Raw genomic sequence first — 17,441 nt, 5'->3', positions numbered from 1 at the left:
GTGATCCCACACATTAACATTAGCAGTTTGTAAGTTTAAGTTTGCAGTATAGAATGCCACAGGCGATCCTTTTCCCCTGTGGCTATCAAACTGTACAACCCCTTTCTGTTGTGGGGTTGTCTGATTCCCAGCCTCCCTAATCTTTGCACATCCCAAACCCGGACTTTCCACTAGTCACTTTAATTTCATGTTTCATGTATTTTGCGTTTCATGGCTGTTGGCAGACCAAATTCCCACCTGGGATAAATAAAGTTCTATCGTATTGTGCCATATCGTGTAGTATCGTATCGTATCATAATGGACAAGATAGAAATGAGTTTATCTGGCACAAGAGGAGACATTACAGGGTTGGTAGCTCAGGGGATGGGAAGGTTTCCTAGAGAATTGTGTATTTGGAAAAGTTGATGTTCGTTGAGAACAGGATAGAAGTCAGCTTTGATGCCTCTGTTAATGAATATAATTTTCTCTTAATTCAGTCATTGGTGTAGGTGTCAGTGGTTGAGCAATCCATTTTGATGCATCACTAATAACCTCTGAAGGTGGTGGTGGTAAATCACCTCCTTTTATTGCAGCGAAATGCTCACTTTGCATTTTTTGTTTGGGCTCATAAATATAATAGCTTTCTCAGCAGGATAGAAGAGGGGAAAACTTAATTCGAAATGTGCTTAAGTATATCCAAGTGAGTAGAGGATACACAGAGTTGATCCAGCTGGAACTTATGGAGTCGAAGGAAAAGGCAGAGATGCAACAATTGACAGAAAATTAGATATAATTAGGAAAGCTCCCTATACTGAAAGCCAAAGAAGCCATGAATATAAAGGTCAAAATTATTTCTCATGAACTTACCCAACCGTAATGTCAAATATATTGCTTCCAACTGAGCTGGACACTGCCATATCACCAAGTCCCTTCCGTGCAACGATTACACTTGTGATTAGGTCAGGAATCGAAGTGCCTGCTGCTAAGATTGTCAATCCCATAATCTCTTCGGTGATCCCAATAGTCTCCCCAACCTACAGAATGAAAAGAGAATGTATTATTTTGCGTGACACCAATAAGAAAAGCTTGCAGCTACATTAGAATCCAAGCACAAAGGTCACTACTTGAAAGCATCATTCCATTTATTCTACTTAAACAATTCCTGGAGAAAAGGATTTGCTCAGTTGATGAGAGATATTAAGAGGCATGAATCATCATCTGGGTACAATATTTTATAGAGATTCAACGATAAGCAGAGAATAAGAAGTCTGTTCATGATTAAACAATCATAGTTTGAGAACATTTCATTAGATTTTTTTTTCATATGTATAACGTGTAACAAAGCAACGCCAAATATTTGGAACTTAATTATCTGATATTTGAAATCAAATAGTGATGATTTGAAGGAGAGAAGAAAATTAGATGAATGTTGGTTATCAGAGGTTTTCTTTGGGGAGTGACTCCCTGTGCCTTTCCCCAGGAGAGAAGTGGGAGAGTGGGGAGGGAGGGGGAGAGGTGTAGGGGGGAGTTGTGGAAGTGGGAGAAAGGGAGAGAGAGGGGGGTAGGGGGTAGTGGTAGGGGAGGGAGGGGGAAGAATGTGGAAGGAGGGGGAGAGGGGTGGGAGGAGGGAGGGGAAAGAGTGGGGAGGGAGAGTGGGAGGGGGAGGGATAAAGGCAGTCCATCTATTCCCCATTCCCTATCACCCCCAATCCTCTTTCTCTATTCCCACACACGTGACCATGCGCTTCGACACAGGCTGGGGGCTGGTGCAAAGGCATATGTAAATGAGATCCATTCTGATTGGACATCTGTGAGGGATGGCATTGTGACATCACACAATGGAACGACGTGCTGCGACATCAGGTGGGGGGGGGGGGGCTGGAGCAAAGGCATATGTAAATGATTCCATTCCGATTGGACATCTGTGAGCATTGGGCATTGTGACATCACACAATGGAACGATCACCAACATTCTATGGGTGAGAGCTGTTTTTTTTAACATTTGGAAAAAAAAATTTGGGGGGGGGAGGATTTTAATAAAAATGTGCACATAAAAACGACGAAATTTAATGAAGAGTGGATTTGCGAATGTAAAAGTGAAATCTCTACCGAAATGGAAAAAAATCTCAGAGTTTCAGCATGTGGTTTTGGCGGACTAAGGAATCAAAGGGCAAAAATCTAATCTGAAAAAATATCTGAAAATGGAATCTGACATACACCCACAAACACACACACACACACACACACAGAATTTTAATATATAGATAGATATGTTATAGATAGATATAGATAACAGGAAAGTGACCTCTATCCTTTTCTCTTTAGAAGGGTTAATGATGTTGATGCTCGATGTCAGATAACCACTTAATAAAACAAGGAATAGTAACTGCAAAAAAAATTAAAAAATCTTCCAGTTTCTGGTTCAAACTTACAGGAGATCAACGTGCTTACCTGGTGAGCCCACCAGACCATCAAGTAGGAAAATCCACCAATCCAGCCGATTGATCCCAAGAAAGAAAAGGCAAAATATTTCTGCATCCTCTGCAACGAGAAAAAGTGTGGGTTAATTTTGAGTGTGTATGCCTAAACGAGAACATCACGAGAATATATTTGGGCATCTACTTATATGATGAACTGTAATCTTTAAAGTTTGTGGATCTTTCCATAATAGTAAACAAATTCCTGTAAACAAAATCCAGCAAAGTATTCCTGTGTTAACTGATGCTTCTGAGCTCCCTGCACACTTCTAGCTAAATCCCGTGCCAGATTCCAGTGGGATCTGGGACGACAAAGAACACCCAGGTATTGCCAATCATTCTTGGGTTCAGCAGTCAAATATAATAGCTCACTTTTTGAGAATTATTTATACCACTGGCTTGCAAACAGACTTTTTAAAATGTAGTTCCCACTTTCCTTTGATTGCTTCATATAGCCATGTTACCTAACCTTACAGCCTTAACTAGGATCAAGTTCAATATACTGCAAATTTTCCTTGATTTGTCACACATACCCGAAGAATCCTATTTGATAGCCTTCAATCTCTTCCTTAAACTCTTCTAATACTGAGGTAACTAAATTGATTCCTTTTGTTTTAACACATGTAGAATTCCCCCCCATCCACCCCTCCCCTCCCTAACCTAGAGACCATAGGCAATGAGGACCAATATATATTTTGATCATTATGCAAGTTAATAAATAATCAGTTTCACAATGAATGTCAGAATCACATTTTCCCTCATAAGGAGTCATAAAATCATACATCATGAAAAAAGGCCCTACAGCCCAACAAGCTGGTGAAGCTGCACTTGGAGCACTGTGTTCAGATTTGGTCATCCTGCTGTAGGAAGGATGTCATTAAGCGGCAAAGAGTGCAGAGAAGATTTACAAGAATGTTGCCAGAACTTGAGGAGCTAAGCTACAGGGAGAGGTTGGGCGGGCTGGGGCTTTGTTATTTGGAGCACAGGAGGCTGAGGGGTGATCTTATAGATGTGTATAATATCATAAGGGAATAGGTAGAATCATTTACCCAGAGTAGAGAAATGATAAACAAGAGAACATATGTTTAAGATGAGAGGGACAAGATTTAATACAAACCCAAAGGGCATCATTTTCACTCAGAGGTGGTTGGAATGTGGAACAGGTTTCCAGAGGAGGTAGTTGAGGAAGATATTATAGGTACAATCGACAATAGATAATAGACAATAGACAATAGGTGCAGGAGAATACCATTCGGCCCTTCGAGCCAGCACCGCCATTTAATGTGATTTAAGCCCTATCAAGCTCTCTCTTAAAAGCATCCAGAGAACTGGCCTCCACCCTCTGAGGCAGAGAATTCCACAGACTCACAACTTTCTGTGTGAAAAAGTGTTTCCTCATCTCCGTTCTAAATGCCTTACCCCTTATTCTTAAACTTTGGCCCCTGGTTCTGGTCTCCCCCAACATCAGGAACATGTTTCATGCCTCTAGCGTGTCCAAACCCTTAATAATCTTATATGTTTCAGTAAGATCGCCTCTCATCCTTCTAAATTCCAGAGTATACAAGACCAGCTGCTCCATTCTCTCAGCATATGACAGTCCCGCCATCCTGGGAATTAACCTTGTAAACCTACGCTGCACTCCCTCAATAGCAAGAATGTCCTTCCTCAAATTAGGGGACCAAAACTGCACACAATACTCCAGGTGTGGTCTCACTAGGGCCCTGTACAACTGCAGAAGGACCTCTTTGCTCCTATACTCAACTCCTCTTGTTATGAAGGCCAACATGCCATTCACTTTCTTCACTGCCTGCTGTACCAGCATGCTTACTTTCATTGACTGATGAACAAGGACCCCCCTGATCCCGTTATACTTCCCCTTTTCCCGATTTGACACCATTTAGATAATAATCTGCCGTCCTGTTTGTGCTACCAAAGTGGATAACCTCACATTTATCCACATTAAACTGCATCTGCCATGCATCTTCCCACTCACCCAACCTGTCCAAGTCACCCTGCATTCTCATAGCATCCTCCTTACAGTTCACACTGCCACCCAGCTTTGTGTCGTCTGCAAATTTGCTAATGTTACTTTTAATCCCTTCATCTATATCATTGATGTTTATTGTAAATAGCTGCGGTACCAGCACCGAGCCTTGCGGTACCCCACTAGTCACTGCCTGCCATTCTGAAAGGGACCCGTTAATCCTTACTCTTTGTTTCCTGTCTGCCAAACAATTTTCTATCCTTGTCAGCACCCTACCCCCAATACCATATGCTCTAATTTTGTCCACTAATCTCCTATGTGGGACGTACATAGACAGGAAAGGTTTAGAGGGATATGGGCCAAACATGGGCACATGGGACTCGTTTAGATGAGGCATGTATGGATGAATTCCAGGATTTTCTATATTTCATTATTTTATCTATTTGTCCCATGAGATCAATAATCGTGCACATGATAAAACTTCCTAACAATTATTTCTGAATCCATCTTTGGGGTAGAAATTCATTTTATGTTGTGCGTATTAAATATACCAAAATAATTCATGCATCTGAGCTTTTATTCCATCAATGTGTTTAAAATTAATGAAATTGGTTCTATTGCACCACTGCTCGGTATTTTTATTTTCCTGCATTTCATTCTTGGTCTTCACACTTTCATTTGTTTCTCTACGGCAGATGCAGTTGTCCAATGCTGTGCATACTGTATGTTAAAACGTATGCTTTGCATACTGTATGTTAAAAGAAAATCTGCACCGATGCTTACCTTCTTCCTGACATCAGGCAAGCTAATCCACAATACGAAAATAATAGGCAGTATTACTAGATAGATAATCCGTTTGCGTGCTGTATCTGGCCAGGCCAAGGTAAGTGGCTGGTCCTCATAGTCATTCTGTGTGGTAACTTCAGCCTAACAAAAAAGGAGGGAAACACAATTAGGAATTGCATTCAATATTTACTATAGGTATAACGCACTGCATTTTCTGGCAAAATTGATTTTTGTTGTCATTATTCACCAAAACTATTGTTCTGCTGGCAAGACAACAATGGCTGTGCATTTGTGTGGATAAGCAAAGGTTACAGGTTAAAATTGTAAGCACTGACTGAGGAATGGCAAAATAAATCTGTTCTCTTGTGATTAATTTGGAATGTCAATTCATTTTGATAGATCATCCAGTTATTTCTGATGTTGAAGTCCTGGGTTTTTCATGAAAAATTCAAACCTAGTGTGTAAGTCCAATGTATTTGAAATAATTAATGACTACTCCAGCAGTCCATATTCACAAGGCCAATCTGATCAATTCAAATATTGATTTTAATTAGAATTATCAGTAATTTTGTTTATTCCAATGATGGTCTATATATGGCTTAATCATTTACTTTCCTACTTTCAAGCACATGTATAATTAATTACGAATGATGAAAAGTCTTAAAACCCTCCTATGGAAAATTATAGTATTGCAATAATTTATTGCATTTGTTTAACTTTAGAACTTGAAGCTCATCATTATCAGGGATTGTGGAGGAAGGAACTGCAGATGTTGGTTTAAACCGAAGATAGACACAAAAAGCAAGAGTAACTCAGCCGGACAGGCAGTATCTCTGGAAAGAAGGAATGGGTGATGTTTCGGGTCGAGACCCTTCTTCAGACTGGTTAGGGATAAGGGAAATATAGAGATATAGATGCTGATGTAGAGAGATAAAGAACAATGATTGAAAGATATACAAAAAAGAAACGATCAGGCCATTCTTAGCTGTTTGTTGGGTGAAAATGAGAATTTAGTGCAAATTGGGTGGGGGAGGGATAGAGAGCGAGGGAATCAGAGGGATTCTACAGAACATTCAAGGTTTTGTAGACAAAATGGAGTGAAACCTCTGATGTGATACAGCAGCTTTTTTTTCCTACATTATTTTGAGTAGATCCAGATTTTCCAATAATTAATCCAAGATGATCATTTCAATTACGTGAAACTGAGACACACTTGGGCTAATTTTCCAATTTCAGAGGGTATTGTTATTAAAATAGCAGGACAAAATTACTACCTGTGCCTGACTCACCAGCACTCACTTTCTTTAAGTGAGTGTTTATCAGTGAAACAAACGGCTTTCAGTGAAGGGAACGGCTGAAGAACCAGGTGAGGTTAATAATGGCAGAGCACTAAGAAAAGTCAATTTGGTTGGCTCTAGTCACATTAGCTTTAGTGATAGTGGCAAGCCCAGTCCTCTGGGGGATGTGCCAGACACAGAGGATCATGTTGGTCAACTCTTGATAGGTGAGGAGCAGCCATAATGATTTCATCTTGCAGCAACTCTTCACCTTTGAGGAACCATGTTAGACCAACGGGAGCTACTTGAAGCCAAGGCAAGCAGAATGCTTTGAAGTCTATGCAATGGAGAACATTGCTGACGTTGCCACCTGCAACCTGATGGCAGCAGGGTGATGTTCTGGCAGACTTCTGCTGCTACTGCCTAGGCTGTTTGAAGATAGTCTTCAGTTTGCTCTCCAAACAGTCGCAACCACAACCATTTTTCCTTTAAGAGGTGCAGGATTGATGTAACCAGGCACTCTAGTGATGTGCTAAGTTCACTAAATCTTTTGGTGAACTCGTGGCATGTATTTCATATTCAACACCCATTATTGAGTTGGGCAAAGGTTAATAACAAATTTGTTTTCCACGAATGACCAACATAGTCTTGCAGGTGGCTTCAGGTAGCAAGTCTGCAACAGCTGTGGGCTAGGAGGAAATGATAGACCAGGTGCAAACCAGTGGTAAGGGGACAGGAATGAGTTAATAAGATGTTGGTCACCTTCTTATGCTTTTGGAGCAATTCACAAGACAGTAGGTTGGCTTATAACTGTGGAATTAATTCTGGAATGAAATCCCGGGACTCGGAGAACTCATGTTCAGGAGTCACCCATATTACCAAATGAATAATGAGGCCAAGAAATTAACATCAGAATCTGAGTTTCTTAACAATGCCAAACATGATGACCTTGGAGTTATTCAGTACAGTTGAGGGGGTCAAGGAAAGAGCGTTCACATTGCAGCCCTGTTTCCACCAATCTTTCCACCACTACACACACGAAGCACAAGAAGCGCAAGTCGCCATTGTCTGCAGATACCAGGAAGTGTGTTCAGCTCTGGCTGAACAATTTCTAATCTTGTGATTAGATAGCCTTTATTGTCATTCAGACCGAAGTCTGAACGAAATTGCAGCAGTCAAACATACAATACAATACAATAAAAAACAACAATAAACACATATTAACATCCACCACAGTGAGTCCACCCAGCATCTCCTCACTGTGATGGAGGCAAAAGTCTTAGGGCTGCAGTCTCTTCCCTCCTCTTCTCCCTCTGCGCTGAGGCGATACCCCACGGGGCGATGTTAAAAACTGTCCGCGGCTCAATTACCACGCCCCGGGGTGGTCGAAGCTGCCGCCCACCAGTCCTGCTGACGCAGCCGCTGGCCCGCGGCCGAACCCCGGACTCAGGCCACCACCGCCAGAACACCGTCCCAGCCACCGGAGCACCGTTCCAGCCCCGAGCCGGATCGCCCCCACGTGAGTACCGTTACCGTCTCAGCCCCGCGCCAGGCCGCCCCGACATGGGCGCCGTACCTCCCTCGAGCTGGGCCGCCCCGACATGGGCGCCGCTCCTCCCTCGGGCTGGGCCGCCCCGACATGGGCGCCGTACCTCCCTCGGGCTGGGCCGCCCCGACATGGGCGCCGCTCCTCCCTCGGGCTGGGCCGCCCCGACATGGGCGCCGTACCTCACTCGGGCTGTGCTGCCCCGACATGGGCGCCGCTCCTCCCTCGGGCTGGGCCGCCCCGACATGGGCGCCGTACCTCACTGGGGCCGGGCCGGGCCGCCCCGACATGGGCGCCGCTCCTCCCTCGGGCCGGGAACGCCGTACCTCCCCGAGCTCGGCCACTCCGACGGAAGCACCGTTCCTTCCTCGGGCCAGGCCGCCCTCCCAGGAGCGTCACAGCCCCTCACGGAAGCACTGTTCCAGCCCCGAGCCGGGCCGCCCTCACGGGAGCGAGCTCAGGGCGAGTCCTGGCGGGCTCTGCCTCCTGAGCCTCGAGGTCGCCAGCTCCGCCATTAGGCCTCAGCGCAGACGGAGGCAGAGAAGGGGAATACGACAAAAAAGTCGCATTCCCCCGCAGGGAGAGACAGCAAGCCCCGTTTCAACCACCCCCCCCCAAACACAAACTAAAAACCAAAACTAGACTAACCAAAACGAAATAAACAACACAAAAAACACAAAACAAACAGGACTGCCGGAGAGCCGCTGCAGCCAGAGCCGCGCCGCCACTCCAAAAGTCCTGGCGATATGGACTCGATAAGAAGAAGAGTAGAGTTCAGAGGAATAATTTAATGTATTTATTGAACCAGAGAATTGCACATTGTGTTTTACTTTGGAAGTTATTGCAGTAACTTTAATTTACTTTTAAATTTGTTATTGCACTACTATACCAGTACCTGTACCACATTTGTATAGTCAAAATATTATTAGGATAAATCTTGTACAACGTTAGAGGGTCATTTATTCCTCTGCTCTCTCCACCCATTTCATTGCTCAGGTCCAGAATTAAAAGTAGTATCTGCTGCTACAAACATTGTGATTGACATATTAATCTGACATTCAAAAATTATATCACTATTTTGGACAGGAGACTAATGTTGCAGCATGCTGTGTGCAACAACTGCTGGACTGGGCACTCCATTGAAGTGGCATTATGCTTGAAAAATAAAACTCAATCACAATTGACCAATGTTTAATTATATCAACTACAAGTGGCAAAAATGAGTAAATTACTGTTACTGGTGGCCTCTCAGAAGCTCAGGACTAATTAGCAGTTGCTTGAAGTCAGTCCATCTCGTTTTTTTTCAGTGGAAAATGTTGGCTTAAAACAGTCAAGCACAGATAGAATGTGGCCTCTGAAGTGTAAGATGTGCTGTGCCACCCAAATATACAAACACAACAATAGTAGAGAGAAATAACAGGAGCCATTCAACTACTTCAGGTTGCAAATAGTAAGACTTCTGAAGATAGTTTTTAAATAAATCTTTTGACTAACTAGCACAGCAATAGCTGTAAAAGTGAGCAAAGGAGGATTAGAATGTTGGCAGGAGAGCTGCCCAAACCTCGTCTTCAATGATGGATTGACTTTGGTTTAAGACCAAAGGAACACAAAAAAATTAACTGCTTAGCAGAATGATTATATTGCACAAGGGTGATTTTTTTTGTGCACCATGCCGTTCAATTTCAACAAAATATCAATGATAGTGAAAAATCAGTGACCTACTTCAACTTGCAAGGTTTGGAATTTTCTGACTGGGTTCTCTGTCCATTTGATGCTTCCTCAATCATCAGGAATTATCACTTTTCAGATCAGTTGACGTGGAGTAATTTCAAAGACTTCCTACAGCAAGAAGTCTCATTAAATTTTGCGGACGACACGAGTGTGGTGGGACTGATAAACAACGATGACGAGTCTGCCTACAGGGATGAAGTCCAAAAACTGACCGTCTGGTGTACCAAAAACAACCTGGTACTAAACCCATCAAAGACAAAAGAACTTGTCGTTGACTTCAGGAGGAAGAGGAGAGAGGAACCTGCTCCCTTATACATCAAAGGAGACATGGTGGAGAGAGTCAACGACTTTAGGTTCCTGGGAATAAACATCTCCCAGGACCTCAAATGGCAAATGAACACCGTCACTCTCTTGAAGAAGTCTCATCAGTGGCTGTATTTCCTGAGGTCTCTACGGAGAGCCAACGTCTCACAGCCGCTGCTGTTGTCCTTCTATCGCTGCGCCGTGGAAAGTATCCTCACCTATGGAATCCTGGTGTGGTTTGCCAGCTGTACTGTGGCTGAGAGGAGGGTGCTGCAGGGAATTATAAAAACTGCGCAGCGCATTACAAACGCTAACCTGCCCTCCTTGGATGACATATACAAGGCCCGATGCTTGCGCAGGGCCATAAATATCAAGAAGGACACATCCCACCCTGCCACACATCTTTTTACTCTGCTACCCTCGGGGAGGCGACTCAGGTCTCTGCAGGCTCGCACCTGTAGACTAAAAAATAGTTTCTACCCATGTGCGGTAAAAGAGCTTAACTCCAACAGTGAACACTGGGAAGCAAGAAGTAACTTCGAGGAATACCGCTAAATTCTTTTAAACTCTTTTAAAAATGTATCTATTATTTTACTATTAACTGTACATATGTGTATTGGTTGTTGTGTTGTATTTCTTTTAACGGAGGAGAAGCAAATGGAATTTCGTTGCTCAGTTTTGTGCAATGACAATAAACATATTCTATTCTAAATATGTTTAGTAGTGGACGGGAAATATGGCTTTTATCACCACCTGACAGGCTGCAATTTTATCTGCCAATTTCAGAAGAATACCCAGCATGGAAGTTCTGGACCTTGTTCTCTTGCAACCTGCACACATTTGAGACCTGTACCTTATTGTTATGCCCGACAGTGTTAACACCATAAACATCCCAAGGTGTTTCCCAGGAGTAAAGGGCTAAACTTGACAAGAAGCCAAAGAAAGGGACATTGGGACAGGAATTCGGACATTAGGCCCTTCATGGGCACCCTAAAGAGGAAGACAGATGTTAAGCCAGGGAAGCCTAGAGAATGAATTTCAGACCAATGCCCTAGATGGCTGAAAGCACAGCTGACAATGGGCGCGTGATGCATTTTCTTTCATTTATTCATTTTACCATTGGTTAAGGTCAATATTCATTTTCTACCCCTAATTGCCCTTGAGAAGATGGTAGAGCCAGATTCTTGCAGCTTTGTGATTCTTCCAGTGATGTTGATCTTGCTCCACTGTTGTGGAGGAAGCTCAAGTTTTCAGACCAAACAATGCTGATGGAGCAACAACATGCTTCCAATTCATAATAGCGTACAAATTGGAGGGGACACGCAGAGGATGTTGTTACGCGTCTACTGCCCTCTTCTTTCTGGGCGGTGGAGGCCATGGATGTGGGAGACACAGACTGAATAGTCCAGTAGAATAACTGCAATTTCCACAGTAGATGACATACACTACAACTGCTGTGTGAAGCTGGTGAAGCTAATTCATGCATAGGGATGTGGATGAAGTGACAATCGTGCTGGCTGCTTTTTCTTGGATGGTAGCTTGATCAATGAACATCCCCATATCTGACCTTAAATCACTGATGAGGCAATGATTAGGCCTAGGGCACTGTCCAGAGGAGTTCCCACAGTGAACTCCTGGTTTTGAATGACTAACCTCCAACAATCACAATGTCTGAAAGTCAGATTCCAAGCACTATCCCTCACTACTATTGTTTTCAGTTTTACTGGGCTGTTGATGCCAATATTGCCTTTTCTGGGACATAGCTCTCTCATCTGCATCTTGAGCAAGTCTGGTAGCTAATGCTTCTGTTGAATAAGGGACTTGAGGTTGCAGACCGTGGTGATGTACTATTCTGTGGTAGCTGATGGTTCACGGCACCTGAAGGATGTCCAGTTTTGAGCTGTCAGATTGGTTCTGATTTACATCCATTTAGCATGATTGTACATGAAGCAGGGTGCCCTTGGGGCGTAGTAGAACTTTGTGTGGTTTTTAGTTTTATCACTGCTGTCACAGAGAGACGCATCCACAACAGATGGATCAGAGAGGATAATGTGCGGTAAGTTTATCCGTTGTGCTAGGTCACTTTCTACCTGTCACACACTGGATCTGGCAGCGATGTCCTTCAGGGCTCATCTAGTCTTAGCAGTGGATGTTGAAGTCACCCCCACTCAGAGTACATTCTTGCTACTGTCAGTACTTCTTAGAAGTGTTGTTTAACATTGGCGCGCACTGATTCATCAGGTTAGACAGAAAGTAAGGTGATAATCAGAAGGAGATTTGATACCATGAGAGGTTAAGAAGCTAAAGTCAATATTGAGGACTTCCAGGGCCCACCCTCCTTCACACCACAGTGGAGGGTGAACACGAGACTCACAGAAATACAGGAGGTTACAGAGACAGAGAGGGACATTGAAGAATTATTTTTATCCAAGTATGAGAATCTTAAATTGGAGAGATTGGTGGACTGGAAGCCAATGTAAGCCGGCAATTACACAGCTGAAGGGCTATCACTTACAACATAAACAAAGCCCTATATTTTGTTTCACCATTGGATGGATAACCCACCTACAAACATGCAACATAATTAGTCCAGCTTAATGAAAGAGGGTCCTTAGGATATTTCTAAATTGAATGTTTGATCAAGGTGGGGAATAAAGCTAGAAAATCCAACGCAGCAGTAACTGTGGCAAATCTTGGATCGCCACCAGTGTGAAGTTGGCACAGTTAGAGGTAACTACGTAAATATGTGTCCTCATGGCAGCAATAAAGAACTTTTAAGTGTACACCATCATTACAAATCAGCAGATCTGCAACTGAACAGCACTTGAATACTATGACTACTACTGCAAATACATTAACCTGCAGTTCTACATGCAAATTGAGCGATTGCTTGGAGATAATATAAAAGGGCGTTACACTGCAAACAAAATTATTTCTAGGAAGCTTCGAAAGTTGAACAGAATCATCTAAAGCCATTTTTTCCTCTATTTTTAGTTATATTGCACTTTTGTAATCTTTAACTGAGCCTTTAGCATTGTTGGGCTGAAGCTCACCTTAACTGGTGATAACAAGCTCGCAAGATGATCTTGTAGGTCAGCATGTTCTTTCAGACTCTAGTCGGTGCAAGGAATCCATTTCCAGTGCCACCGCTCAACCGCCACTGGTGGGCTAAGTATAGATATCCTGAGCTGAGGGGCTGGATACACATTGTATCTAGCCTTTCATCATTAAGCCACCAGCCAGTGGAGCCCCAGACATTTGAATGGGGGCTACCAGGGTATCCTGCTTTCTTTCTTTGTTTCTTTATTTTATTTTATTTTATTTTGTAATAATGTTCTTCAGTTTCAGATGGTATCGAGGCCAAAGTAAATTTAATCTGCATAGAGGTACAAGAATACTTGATGCTAATGTTTGGTGGAGAAGTGGTAAGGTTTTTCACTTGCAGTCCTACAATCCCATTGCATCTTGTCAAACCGGTACTTTTCCTGTAGACATATAGGTCTTGGCACAGACCTTTAATAAACGTACATATCACATGGCTGGAAAACAAAATAATTATGTTTAACCTTTTAGAGGTGCTGGTATGCTGTACTGCAGTGTAAAGTCACAAAAAAAAGCCCAGGGTCAAGCCGTTCTAGTGCAGCTGCAGCATTGTGGAAAATTGCACAGACCTTGTCCTGCCTGTGAAAGGTGACACTTATTCCACCCAAACCAGCCTACTATCAATCGTCAGCACATCGCTATCAAGCTCTCACTTAAAAATAGCTTGTTTATGATACTCAGAGTGTGATCTTCACTGGAACTGCATGACTCTAGATCTCACCCTGGACAAAGCTGCTGAATCCAGGGAAGATGCAAGTGTGAGTGCCCATGGCCTCATGCGACATACAAAAGAGTGTAGTCCCAAGGAACCCAAGTGAAAATGGAGTAGGAAGCAAGAGGAAAACTCTTGCACAAAGGAAAGTAGTCAACAATCTCAGCCCCAGAATATTGCTTCAGAAGTTTCTTCAGGGGAAGAGGAGGGGAAGGGTGTTTCTGGCTCAGCCATCTTCGACTGATTTATAACGTGGAATTATCAGTCCAAATACAAGCAGATAAAGAGAGAAATAAAAGCTAAATAAAAGTTCTCAATGCATAAGTACAATGTTGAATATTGCTGGACAAGATCCTTGGTTTGTTTTGTACTGTTTTGTACTGTAATGTACAAGAACAGTAATTTCTGACTGAAGTCCATGATGCATAATAGAACAATAGACTAAAAAAACTTTAGACCCATAAATTTAGCAAAGATAAGGCTTTTCACATTAGAGCCAACAACTCTAGGGTGAAGTGACGAGAAAACAGCAAAGAAAAATAGTGCAGGAGATATATCCAGTAATTAATGTATCAGGACAGCATAGCCTAGGTGTCCGTTCAGGAACCAGTGCTGCAGCTGAACACATGCCCACAGCTGTGGACAACAAGGATAAAGAACAGGAAGTGTGAATGTCAGTATAATCACAGCCAGTGGGAAAAGGAGTCATTGTTGTTATGGACAGTCAATTGGAGACGTATGTGTGTCCCAGATAGATGATCTGAGAAAATTATGGAGCCAGTACAATCGGTCAACATTGGGGGGGGGGAGTTTTGATATTCTGAGGATTTGTAGATGATCAGTGTGCCACATTGATAAAGCTGAATGATTGAGGGAGTTCAGTGCCTGTTTTGTCGTCAACCGTAAAATAAAACTTCTTTAAAAGGCATAAGAATTGCTATTTTTTTTGCAACGACAATAGTAAGGTTATAAGAAGGTCAAAAGTCTACTGATTACAGCATTGTTGGGTTCCATTCACAATCCACATGTCTGCACTTGGCAGCATTTGAACTGAAAAGTCACAAATAGCATTTGCAGCAGCATGAGCATCTGCCAGTGTGGAGAGAGTAGCTACCCCCCCCTGACAATCAGCAGTATTACTCCTGCTGATATCTCCTTCATCAACACCCTGGCAATCTTTCAGACTGGAAGATCATTTGGACCAGCACAAAAATATCATTTCAACCCACAGTGCTCTAATTCTGGGTATTCTATAGGTAGTGGTATATTTCTTCACAGTCTCTCTCGTATCTATAAAGGCACAAATCATGATAAAAACTCTCCATCCGCCCGATGAGTGTAGCTGCATCAACACCAGCATAGCTTTCTCAGGATATATAAAATCAACCTGATCGACAGCCCATTCATCTATCACCTTAAACACCTGCTCCACTGGCAGCTGTTTACACATCTACAGGGTGCACTGTCAAACTTTAGACAGCACTTCTCATAGGCATGACTTCTACTACCAAAGGCAAGGCCGTCAAGGATAGGGCATAAATGAACAGCATCACTTCCAAGCTTTTCTCTGAATTGTCTACCATCGGCATTGGATATCTATCACTGTTCATTATCACTGGCCAAAACCTGCCACTCTATTCAGAGACTGTGATCGATGGGGATGGGTCACTTGTGAAGGACAGCTAACTCTGAGTGGCAAAAGCTATTCTTACCTGAGATATCATAATCCTAAGATTTCATCAAACATAATATCTACTTTCAGTACAATGCTGAGGGTACATTTCAGCATTTTTATTATGGTGTGACCCACATTCACCTGTTCTCTGAATGTGAAGATCCCACACTATTTAGTGGTTTGTCTTGTCCCAATGCCTTTGCAACAGATGACCCAACCATTCATGAAGCCGGCTGTTTGAGACGCCTTGCTCTATGAAACCTGCCTGCCAAACCTGCTCAGTGAAGAATGACTGCACCCATTCAAACTGTTGCAGGTAAAAGAGTCATTTGAAAGGGAAAATTAAGATGGAATGCTTTTAAAGTAGAGCAAGATTTGATTCTTCACCAAGTGGCAGTTTCTGAATTAAACAAAACTGTGGAGATGATCTGTTAAATAACACCAAATGATAAGACTTTAATAAATTATAATTTAACAAGCAACAAGATGACACAAAATGATGAGAGATTCTTCATAACAGAATTGAACAAATGTTGGTCAATTCAACCAGTTGAAATGTGGTTTATAATTGTCCCCAACTGGATTGTTCGGATGCAAGAACTTCATATGTAATTCCAAGTTCAGCAAGTGTGAGGTGTTGTGGATATCAATATAGGCTTTGTCTTATCCGGAACGCATGGTCAAAGTCTTGATTTTCTAATTCCAAAATATATTTTGCCTTTTTTCAGGATAATACAGAATCTTAGATTTATTGTTATTTCATGTCAACAGTAATTGACATTAAGAATAAGTCTGAATATCGGACTGGAAAGCTGGTGATTTTCTATTAGCATTAAATATTTATTCTTCATCATCAAGGGATGAGATTCTGGAAAATATTTTAATCCCCAGAGAATCTAAACAAAAGATAAATATTTATATGACATCAAGTTGGCAGATTTATGCAGTGCAACTAAGATGGATGTATTAACCCTTTCACTGGCCAGTGTCCGTCATACATTTGCTTCATTATTGTATGGTAACATAATTTTACAAACTTTTAGCTTGCTAAATTTCGGCAACATTAAAAAAAACCTTTTCCAATGAAAAAAAATGATTTCTTAATAAACAATCAAGCAAAGGTATCAATTCAATCATAACTTTGGGTTTATTCTACCAACAGTTCAAATCTCTGATGGTGGATGGACTAACATAACATTTGTCTTTCCGCCAGAAGCTATTATTTCTGCCTGGACACACATACACAAACCTGGCCGATTGCAACCTCTGCTCCATTGGGCAAGCTTCCGTTCTGCACTGGTGGGGAAAGATCCTTTGGTGGTGTCACTTCAACTGCTACGTTTGCGGTATTTGGCAGCTCTACTTTGTCTGCGTGGATAAAGTATGGAATACGCAACATGTTAGAAAATGACATTGGCAAACCCCAACTGTGGAATAGAAGCATGCTTATCAAAACAATAACAATGTATTTTCTGCTGCAAAAAACATTATTGGAAACAATGGAATTAGTTCTAATTTAATAATAACTTAATTTCACATAATACAACTTTCAAATAGTGTTTATGGTAGACAGAGAATTGGCCAGAAATCACTTATTTCATATGCCAGCTGCAACAGTGATTCAGTAGACAAAAGTGCTGGAGAAACTCAGCGGGTGCAGCAGCATATAAGGAGCGAAGGAAATAGGCAACATTTCGGGCCGAAACCCTTCTTCAGACTTATGACGCCCAGCCTCGCTGCCTCACCGGTAACTCTGTATATCTCCCCCTCCCCGATAATAAATAACATACAGTTCCTTCTTAAACAGTGATTCAGTAGTTCAGTATTCACATTCCCCCTAAAAGTGGGCATGATGCATTTGTAAGTTAA

General features: G+C 42.3%; 1 protein-coding gene across 2 annotated transcripts in view; it reads right to left on the bottom strand.

Annotated features, from left to right (window-relative positions):
- LOC116971042 (sodium/potassium/calcium exchanger 2-like) overlaps positions 1-17,441 on the bottom strand; it is a 57,382-nt gene that overhangs the window by 6,144 nt on the left and 33,797 nt on the right. For both annotated transcript variants that reach the window (XM_033017841.1, XM_033017843.1), the window contains 4 exons: positions 16,822-16,940; positions 5,224-5,367; positions 2,431-2,520; positions 847-1,013 (listed from right to left, as the gene is read on the bottom strand). In XM_033017841.1, coding sequence (XP_032873732.1) covers positions 847-1,013; positions 2,431-2,520; positions 5,224-5,367; positions 16,822-16,940 — 520 coding nt within the window. The remainder of the gene's footprint in view (positions 1-846; positions 1,014-2,430; positions 2,521-5,223; positions 5,368-16,821; positions 16,941-17,441) is intronic.

Source organism: Amblyraja radiata, chromosome 3 (genome assembly GCF_010909765.2).
Source record: "Amblyraja radiata isolate CabotCenter1 chromosome 3, sAmbRad1.1.pri, whole genome shotgun sequence".
Lineage (NCBI taxonomy): Eukaryota > Metazoa > Chordata > Chondrichthyes > Rajiformes > Rajidae > Amblyraja > Amblyraja radiata.
The sequence above is the reverse complement of the archived record's forward strand: the minus strand, read 5'-3'. Positions and strand labels throughout refer to the sequence as shown.